The sequence below is a fragment of the Engraulis encrasicolus genome, chromosome 11 (assembly GCF_034702125.1).
Source record: "Engraulis encrasicolus isolate BLACKSEA-1 chromosome 11, IST_EnEncr_1.0, whole genome shotgun sequence".
Taxonomy (NCBI): Eukaryota; Metazoa; Chordata; class Actinopteri; order Clupeiformes; family Engraulidae; genus Engraulis; species Engraulis encrasicolus.
Genome location: NC_085867.1, coordinates 49,290,610 through 49,300,974, shown reverse-complemented (window position 1 = coordinate 49,300,974; position 10,365 = coordinate 49,290,610). Strand labels below are relative to the sequence as shown.

The window sequence follows — 10,365 nt, the reverse complement described above, 5'->3', positions numbered from 1 at the left end:
TATAATGAGTTGTCTTTATTTTTTCGAAATCATTTACAATGGATATGGGACGGCTTAATGGCATGTTTCCAACCCATTACGATTTGACACAAAACTGTAAAATGACAAAAATAACGGCAAACGATGCCAGTTTTATAAGTTTGATCGTTGTGTAAGCGCAGTGTTACAATATTCACAAAAAAAGGCACAATGTAATCACCAACTATGTAAATAAACATCAATATCAACATACTAACATCAGACTGACACCAGTTGCCTATACTAAGAAGCTGGTTCAGGAGTAAACCAGGTTAAGTTAAAGAGGTAAATCATCTAATAGAAGAGCCTGGAAATCATCTAGTAGAAGAGGCTAGAGTCCTCATGAGGACTCCAGACTCTTCTAGATGATTTACCTCTTAACTTCACCTGGTTTACTCCTGAACCAGCTTCTTAGTATAGGCACCAGCGAAGTGCAAAGGGTTATGGTACCAACGTCTTTGACCAACTATTTCTGTCCCACGATGGTTCTGGCGATCAGCTCTTTCATGATCTCATTGGTGCCTCCGTAGATGGGCTGCACCCGGGAGTCCACAAACGCCCTAGACGTCACAGAGAACAGCACAGAAGGGTTGATGATAGTCCATGACACGACTTCAAAAATCACTGCTTGTTTGTTATGAAGATGGATGCTAGTGGGCAATTTTGACAAAGATGATACAATCAACACTGAGGTCACAGTACGTTGTGGTCGCAAATGGACACACAGTGCAGTGCAGTGCATCTGGTTTAACGTGTGGATAACAAACTGAGTAGACCTAATGAAGGAAAGTGGTGATGGCAGATTAAAAGAGACTTCTTACTTTGCGATGGGGTATTCCCACATGTAGCCCCAGCCTCCGTGCATCTGCAGACACTGAGTGGCCACTTTACCCTGCAGCTCCGACGCCCTGAGGAAACAACACACACTCGGTCAAGTCTAATAACACATGAACAGTCAACACGCGCTCAGTCAAGTCTAATAACACATGAACAGTCAACACACGCTCAGTCAAGTCTAATAACACATGAACAGTCAACACACGCTCAGTCGAGTCTAATAACACATGAACAGTCAACACACACTCGGTCAAGTCTAATAACACATGAACAGTCAACTACTCCAGGATACAGGCATACATGCAATTTTGTAGTGTGCATTGTACACTTGTGTGCTGTGGAGTGCTGTGTCACAATGATAACCGGAGTTGCAGTTTCCCAGGTGGGCTTCCTTTCTTTCAAAATGTAGTAGAGTTCCAGTTGTTGTCAGTGTATACCATGCATAGGGAGGTGGGAGCAAAGGCATTGTTCCAGCGTGATTATATTTTACCAATATTAATATCTTCCCTCACCAGTATTTGGCCATGGATGCGGTAGCGGAGTCCAAGCGTTTCTCGGCGTGTAACTGCAGGCAGTTGTCTATGAAGGATCTGCCCACACAGATGTCAGTCTTCAGCTCGGCTAGCTTGTGTTGGACGGTCTGAAAGAGAAGAGAAGAGCAGGGGGGGTATACTAACAACATGGTTAAGTTATAAACCAGACTTGGTTAACCTACAGGAAGTGGTAAACCTGCTAGTAGATGTACTAGTACCAGAGATTCTTTAAGTATATAGAGATATGCCATTGTAATAGGTTGCTATGGGCACCTAACATGACCAGGTTCCGGTCTGCCTTAAGGAGCGTGTCATAATACTCCTAGCATTGAATAGAACAGTCCTTAGGTCTGCTTAGGTCTGCCTAAAGGGGGATTTCCCCCCCTCCCCCTTGCAATAATAAAACCCGGAAACAATGGGCCAATGGAACCTCTCTCTCTCTACTCTCTCTGCTAGTACTGGCAGGCATCATTTAGTTAAGAAAATCCTTACTCCAGGCTCTTCTATTAGACCAGGGGTGGGGAACCTATGTCTGGAGGGCCAGGGGTGGGGAACCTATGTCTGGAGGGCCAGGGGTGGGGAACCTATGTCTGGAGGGCCAGGGGTGGGGAACCTATGTCTGGAGGGCCAGGGGTGGGGAACCTATGTCTGGAGGGCCAGGGGTGGGGAAACTATGTCTGGAGGGCCAGGGTTGGGGAACCTATGTCTCGAGGGCCGTTTGCGGCCCTTGAGGCTGTTTTATCTGGCCCCCGATATGATTTTCATGTTATTCAGCTTCACATGAAATATGACATATTTTGTAAAGGAATCTCAGAAAATGCATTTGCAATACAATTAAGTTATATTCAGGGAACATAGAGAAGGTGGTGTTTGTTTAAAAGGTGGCTGCCTTCAATATAGGCCTAAAGTGAAGGGGAAAATCCTGGCTTGTGTTCATAATACGGCCCTCGGAGGACTTATACGGCCCTCGGATGAATTTGGAGGGGCCCTTCGAATGAAAAAGGTTCCCCACCCCTGTATTAGACGATTTACCTCTGCCACAAGGTAAACCTGGTTTACTACTGAACCAGTTTCTTACAGGGTTCCCACTCTAATTCAGATATAAAATTGCATGATTTTCCATGACTTTCCAGACCCAAAAAGACCCAGAAATGACGTTAAAACGTTTTTTAAAGTGTGAAAACTGAAGATTATCTTCACCCCTACAGCCGCCAGATTTCAGTGGGCTCATTGCATTCTAAAATGTTGCACATTACAGCGCAAAACTTAACTGTCTCTGGCGAAGCGTTGAAGTACAACCAGTAAGAAACAATGTTATATACACCAAACAAAAAAGTTTTGGATTTTACACAACTGATAAGAAAATTCCATGATATTCCATGACTGTGCATGCAAAATGATAAAATTCCATGACTTTCCATGACTGGAAAAACATTTATGAAATTCCATGATATTCCAGAAATTCCATGACCCGTGGGAACTCTGTTCTTAGTATACCCCTCAGGTGTTACTGTGTACACCTTCACTGGGGGGCCTACGGGACAAACATTGGTAGGTCATTTATAACCCTGGGGAAATGGGAAACGATACACTATGTGGTAAATTGAAAATAATATAATACAGAATAGATAGAATTCAGCTACAATATATACAACTCAAACTAACAAACTAGAAAACGCCACAATACTTGCAAGCAGGGCAGGAATTTCGCGAGGGCCATGCCCTCCCACTTTGGCCTTGTGCCCTTGAAAAATATCTGCCATGAAGCCACAGTGGCCTTGATGCCCTCTCTGATGCCCTGTCAAGTGGCCTTGCCCCTAAAATGACGAAATTCCAGGCCTGCTTGCAAGTACTAGAACAGGATGTGGTATTGAGACAAGCAGTGTTTGCAACAGGGAAAGACAGACCGTTGCACTGATATCAACTGTATCAGAGCTAGGCACATTTTATTTGGACAACTCAAGTAGAATACGACTTAGAAGCAATTCAAAGTTGGTGGGCAGAGCGTTGATTTCCAGTGATTAAATGAAAATGACTGTACATTACCTGTAGGTGTGCGATGGTCTTCCCGAAGGCTTTCCTCTGCATAACGTAGTTCCTGGTCTCCTCAAACATGAACTCAGCACTGGCCAGAGCCATCACGGCAATCAGCAAACGCTCCTAACGCACACAGGAACGAACACAGATTACAGGAGGAAGAAGGGAGATTATAACCCAGCGGTTTTCAACCTTGGGGTCGGGACCCCCATATGGGGTCGCCTGGAATTCAAATGGGGTCACCTGAAATTAGTGGCAAGAAAGGAGTACTGCTAAAAAGTATTTTTATTATTATTATTTTGGAGCCAATTTTGGTCCCCTAGGGCAAATTCTTTCTCTGCACTTTATCCCAGTGTGACGAGTGAATCACATTGAAGTACACACACTAGTCCATAACAGTGGGCTGCCTGCTGAGCGGCGCCCGGGGAGCAGTGTGGGGGTTAGGTGCCTTGCTCAAGGGCACTTCAGCTGTGGTCCAGTCGGGCATTGAACCGGAAAGCCTTGGGTTGCCAACCCAGTGCTCTAACCACTGAGCCACGGCTGCCCCCGTGACTAGAACACCACAAAAAAGTTACAAGTTGACTAGTACAAGATAGCTCAAATAAATAGTAACAGTAACAGTAACCATGTAGCCATGAATGTTTCCAATGTGGAGTTCATGGTGTGCCCATGGCAGGCAGCTGTGCCTTACCTGTGGCAGTTCGTTCATGAGGTAATAGAAGCTGTACCTGGGGCAGTTCGTTCATGAGGTAATAGAAGCTGTACCTGGGGCAGTTCGTTCATGAGGTAGTAGAATCCTCTGTTGGCCTCCCCCAGTAGGGCGTCAGCTGGGAGCCGGACGTCCTCGAAGAACAACTCTGCAGTGTCCTGGGAGGGAGGGAGAGGGAGAGAGAGATAGAGAGAGAGGGATAGATAGATAGAGAGAGAGGGAGAGAGAGAGAGAGAGATATGAAGCAGATATTTGTGTAATCACAATGAGATCTGCTTGGTCTTAGACAGGTGGGGATGAATGCTTGGCAAACAAGGTGGACAGAAATACCTAATATGACTTCCCCATGTCGCTTCCCACTTGTACTTGAAGCAGCGAGTGAACTGCCTCACAAATATGTGGATTGACTGCACACACAATTCACGTCAGCTAGATGAATGCCAATCAGGGCAGATTATTGATGACATGGAGGAGGTCCCATGCCTTGCTCAAGGGAACATCATCCAGTAGGTACCAAGCCAACCATTCCTGTGCTTTGAGTCCGATCGTCTCCACCTTTGTACGGGTGGGATTTGAACCTACAACCCTCTGATCTAAAGGCCAGCACCCTAACCATTGAGCCATGGCTTCCCCCAGGTACCCACCTGTGCTTTGAGGCCGATCTTCTCCAGCTTGGTAAGGGTGGGATTTGAACCTACAACCCTCTGATCTACCCTCTGGCCATGGCTTCCCCCAGGTACCCACCTGTGCTTTGAGTCCGATCTTCTCCAGCTTGCGTCCCTTCTGGAAGCCCTTCATGCCGTTCTCCACCAGGAAGAGGCTGATGCCGTGGGCCGCCGTCCGAGCCTCGCGATTGGTCACCGCCACGACAACCACCAGGTCACTCATCCAACCGTTAGTGATGAACACCTGAGACATCAAGTGGTCATATGCATGCCAAACCTCAGGAGTGGGTATACGAATGATAGATGAAAAATTTAAGTATTTTTTTTTAAAAAAAGGATTTTTTGCTCCCACTTTTTTTAATATTTACGTAGCATTTCCCGAAACGCTACATAAAAATAAAAAAAGTGGGAGCAAAAAAATCCTGTTAAATACTAAGTATTTGTTTATATGTAATACAACATTTTGTTGTGTGTGTGGGCCAGTGGTCATTGACAGTAACAATGACTCGAACAGACAGGTGAGAAAATAAAGGCCCCAGCCAGGGCATAAAGGCCTGACCATGCCAGCTGGGCTGAGGCCTATGGGGGCAGAGGGCAAGGCAGGGGGGGTGCAAGAGAGGTGTGGGGGCACTGTGGCGCAGCGCGCTAAGCCCCCCACACTTGGGCTTGCATGCCCATGGGGACCCCGGTTTGAGTCCGGACGGGGTCATTTCCCAACCCTACCCCATCTCTCTCCACACTCACTTCCTGTCGCACCTTCACTGTCCTATCCTAAATAAAGGTCCAAAAAGCCCATAAAAAATATATTTAAAAAAAAAAAAAAGAGAGAGGTGTGTGCCATGCGTGCCTACGCTACGTCGCTTGAGTTCTAGACGTCGTCATTTCACTCAGTGAGTATTGTGACCTGACATACTTAGCACTGTCTCTCGGCGACAATAAATGCAATTCAACAGTAAATGCAACCAGAACTGGGGATGAAATGAGAACGTATCCTATCAGTATAAATATACTCATCTGCCAATCTACTCATCAATCACATAGTTCAAACTGGACATCAGAATGTTGCCTGGTCTGATGAGTCTTGATTTTTGTTACAACACTCGACAACATGGATCCACCCTGCCTTGTATCAACAGTTCAGGCTGGTGTTGTGTAGTGGCGTAGGGATATTTTCTTGGCTCGATATGGGCCCTGGAATATCAATTGAACTTTGTTGGAATGCCACAGCCTATCTGAGTATTGTTGCATTGAGATAAGGAATTTCTAAAGGCCAAATGAGGTCCAACCCAGCACTAGGAAGGTGTGCTGTATCTAATAAAGTGGCCGGTGAGTGTATGTAGTAGCACTATCTGGATCAGCTCAGGCTAACCTTGTTACCTTGTTTCCATTCAGGATCCAGTCACTGCCATCCTTCTTGGCGTATGTTCGCACACCCTGCAGATCACTGAAAAAAAGAAATAGGAAAAGATTAGATTATCAGCCCCAACATGTATAATAGAGAAGAAGAGATCACATGTACGGTAAAAAAAATTGGCTAGATGAGGAGAAAGACTCCATGCAAATGCAATTTAATTAATAAAAAAAAAACTCATTAGCAAAATAATCAATAATAATCAAAACAGCTGGATTCCCTTTTTCTATTATTGTAATGGCTGAAGTGCCAGAACTTGAGCTTGAACTTGAAAAAAGTGCTGTCCAGCTGTCAAAGCTCATGCATGACATCACTACATCCATAATTATAAGTTAATGAGTTCAAAGTCTTTCTTTTCATGGGCACGGCCTGTCGCTTCAACAACATACTAGTTAAACTTAAGTGCTGTACTTCAGTAATTGTGTATAGTAACAGTAAAAACATGATTCTTGTCCGCCATTTTGAATATCTGTTCATTATTTAGATAATTATAAATAGATATAACAAGAAATCTATGAACCCAGGGCTCTAAATTAACGTTTTTTTCTTCATCAGCCAAAATGACTAAGTAGATGTTAATCTCACTAGCCTCAAACACGCACTCACTAATGAGTCATAGTGGCTAGTGGGTTGGTCTTTTCTACCAGCCACATTGCAATTTCACCAGCATTTAGCCGGCTGGCTGCTGTTACTTTAGAACCCTGTATGTACCAGTAGATTACTATCAACTGATTTTGAGCAGTGTCTCACCTGCCGGCTCCGGGCTCCGTCATGGCGATGGCCCCGATGCATTTGCCTGCTGTCATGGTGGGCAGGAACTTCTCAATCTGGGCGGCGCTGCCATAGTGACTGATGTACGGCATCACGATGTCCGAATGCAGCGAGAAGCCAGGCCCCGAACAGTTGGAGTACATCCTGGGCAAAAACAATCAATAAGCAACAGATTAACCCCTTAGCTCAGAGCCAATGGTATAACCTTCCTATTGCCAAAATTGTAATGGCTATGTCTTCATCTGTTACTTAAGGCTCTTGGTAATGTCATAGCAATGTTGTTATGATGTAATTGAGCATTTTCAACAAATAGTGAATAGGCCCGCCAGCAAACCCATCTGCACTAAGAGGCTACGCTGTCCTGTCACTTTAATGTCAGTCTGTCAATGTCAGTCCTCCTGACTGTGTAGGTCTATGTCCTAACATGGTATAGAGAGAGAAATGTAATTTCAATTTCCTTGAATGACCTGTGCATATGAAGAAACCGACAATGAACGCTGACTTAACTTGACATAACTGACGTAACTTACCAAATAAATACCTATCTCTCTTCATGTACATGCAATATCAAATTACAAGTCACTTAGAATACTTGATATTGAGAGTGGTGGTAAACATTCACAATAACACAACAGGTTTTGGAGTGTACAACACCTTGTGTATGTAATTTCACCCCAAAATAAGTATGCCCCCCCCCCGCCAAAATCACCTGGAATTAACTGCAGGAAACATTGAAGACACACACTCACTGTTCTTCCCAGACCACGGCCGCAGACAGCAGATCTCCTCCCAGCCCTCCGTGCTCCTCAGGTGTGAAGACCCCCAGGAGGCCGAACTCCCCCGCCTTCTCCCACACCTCCCTACTCACCTGCCCCGCCTTCTCCCACCTGCAACAGACAGTAGGGATGTAACGGTACACAAAAATCACGGTTCTGTACTTACCTCGGTTTTAGGGTCACGGTTCGGTACATTTTCGGTAATCGGTACAATATATGGGAACAAAATAGAAAACCATTTTCTTCCTCAGCATGTTGTTAATTTCACCAAAATATTGTCAAAATACAAACGAAAAAAGAGAAATACATTCAACCTGCTACTTTGGGTCGGAGATTTCATCAGTGTAAGAAATAGTACTTTCTCCTCAAGGTTTCACAAAAACCAAGCCTCTACACCTGTAATTTCTTGCATTCTCTCTCAGGGTTCTGCACGAGCCTCTGCATGTAGTAGCAGCATAATGTAAAAACATGAACAGAGTAGCCTTTTACTCAACCTTTCGGTACTCGGTACAGCACTGTTCGATTCGGTACAGGTCTTTTCGGTACAATACGTCGGTTCGGTTCGATATCGTTACACCCCTAACAGACAGACATGTGGTCAACAAGGGAAGCACATACTCCGTCCTCGCTACTGGTGACAATCCGGTGCAACCAGCGTAGGACCAGACATGAATAAAAAGGGAAGAAATCTGGAGCCACACAGATGTCTAATTTTTTTGGTAACACTTTACTTGACGCCGGTGTCATAGGCATGTCATTACAGTGTCATAACAGTGTCATGACACAGTAATGTATGTCATAAAGATCATGTCCATGTCATAAACATTTTATGACTGTTGGCCTTAAGTGACATTCGGTTGTGGCAAAAACAACCAAAGGTGATGATACTATTATGACACTGTAATGACATGCGTATGACACCGGCGCCAAGTAAAGTGTCCGTCAGTCTAATGCACCGTAAATAGATGAGAAATAATTCAGACATCTGTGTGGCACCAGATTTCTTCCCTCTTTTAGTACAGACAGATGTTCGTTTGTTAATTTAGCTCATGTAAGTAAGATCATAACTTTCCACAACCGGGTAAATTGTTTCTCCAACTATATGCCCGAAGTGTATTGCTGGTAAACATGTTTTTTTTTTTAAATCTTTTTTATAGGACACAAGTGTGCAAAAAGATCAGAACAGAACAGAACTGAATAGAATAGAATAGAAAATAATAAAATTGAGAATTCACACAATGAAAATTATACATTTAAGTAACCTACAATGAGTGTTGTTCATAGCAGGCCTGGTACATGTAAAATCATTGACATGAATATTATCTATTCTGTATCATTTGGCAAAATACATCTAAATGTCTATGGAAGTGGTGCTACGTGCAAAATTGTAACCAACTGAACTTCTATTTGGAGCCTGAGGACCTGTCACCTTTCACCTACAGAGGACTCTGTTGCGCACACCTAACTCGCACTTGTGTCACTGTCTACTACTGAGGTGACTAGGTCATCTGGGAACTTTCACTGAAAGAGTGTGCAATACAAATGCTTTAGTTTCACTCACTCTTTATGATGGGGCATGACCTCTTCCTCGAAGAAGCGGCGAACTGTGTTGCGGTACATGTCATGTTCCTCGGAGTAGATCCTCCTTGTTCCGACGTCCATCATATTCTTGGCGCTGGAGGTTTCCAGTCGGGAATTCTCCGCAGGCTGCTGTGTCTGAGGGTTGCTGTGTTGCAGTCTAGAAAGGTTGAGTTGAGAGGAAAAGAAAGAACCGAAAACATTTTAACAAGGGGATGTGTCGAATTAATTGCGCGGGTTCGCGTTGTTGTCTCATTGTCCAGCAAGCACCCTTAGTTCACAAGTTTTTGGACATTTAATAGATGTAGTTCTAGGCCTACTCATACCAGGCTACTCATACATAGCCATGAAAATGAAGATGTAGTAGCGTATAAAGGTAGGTCAAGGTGGAGTGTGTGATAAGGGTGTTATCCCAAGTTTGAGGTTAACCACAAAAACTTTCTAAAATCACCTGAGGCAAAGGGAGATTTCAAAGCAACTAGCACTATGGTGACAAGAAACGTTGGGTGTCAAAAATTGGCGTCAAGGTTTCACCAGAGATGTTTGAGTAATTCAGGTTCACAATAACTTTACAAAGATTATAACAAAAACCCAGACAACATCATCGATGAATTTACCTGCTTTGCAGTATTCCTAATTGTTCGCCACGACAACCCGCCCGAAGAAAGCATTTCTGATAGACCTTTAAGAAATTCATGGTGACTGAAACTTGTTTCAACAGTTCCCAACAACAAAAAAGTCGGTCACCGTTTAGTAATAACAGTTTAATATGGCTGTCAAAGAACTCTACAAAATAAAAGTGCCTCCAAAAAAATATGCGAGCTTGAAAGACCCGCCCCCTTTTTTGCTACTTCCGCCGTCCCCCTGGGCGCCCGTTCCATATTTCTTAGTTCATCATTCAGATTCACAGATTGAGCATCTGAAAATGAATCTAGATTAATATATTAGACATTATTGAAATTAAAAAAAGTTATAAAGTGAGGTAGGCTATTATAAAGTGAGATGTTTTATTTAGCAAGGCTGTTTCCAC

General features: G+C 43.9%; 1 protein-coding gene across 1 annotated transcript; it reads right to left on the bottom strand.

Annotated features, from left to right (window-relative positions):
* acadl (acyl-CoA dehydrogenase long chain) lies at positions 1 to 10,120 on the bottom strand. The gene is made up of 11 exons (XM_063210828.1): positions 9,953 to 10,120; positions 9,319 to 9,495; positions 7,731 to 7,868; positions 6,961 to 7,125; positions 6,177 to 6,243; positions 4,879 to 5,043; positions 4,191 to 4,292; positions 3,435 to 3,548; positions 1,368 to 1,495; positions 840 to 926; positions 1 to 578 (listed from the first exon to the last, which is right to left on the bottom strand). The coding sequence occupies exons 1-11, from the start codon at positions 10,030 to 10,032 to the stop codon at positions 485 to 487; spliced, it is 1,317 nt and encodes a 438-aa protein (XP_063066898.1). The 5' UTR covers positions 10,033 to 10,120; the 3' UTR covers positions 1 to 484.
* Positions 10,121 to 10,365: the final 245 nt, after the last annotated feature.

What these genes read in the sequence shown, in the direction of transcription:
- acadl (XM_063210828.1), bottom strand. Translation starts at nt 10,032, where the DNA reads ATGAATTTCTTAAAGGTCTATCAGAAATGCTTTCTTCGGGCGGGTTGT. An exon ending in GCCGTGGTCTGGGAAGAACA is followed by an intron (nt 7,126 to 7,730) that starts GTGAGTGTGTGT and finishes GTTTTTGCCCAG; the next exon opens with GATGTACTCCAACTGTTCGG. An exon ending in GGATCCTGAATGGAAACAAG is followed by an intron (nt 5,044 to 6,176) that starts GTAACAAGGTTA and finishes TTGATGTCTCAG; the next exon opens with GTGTTCATCACTAACGGTTG.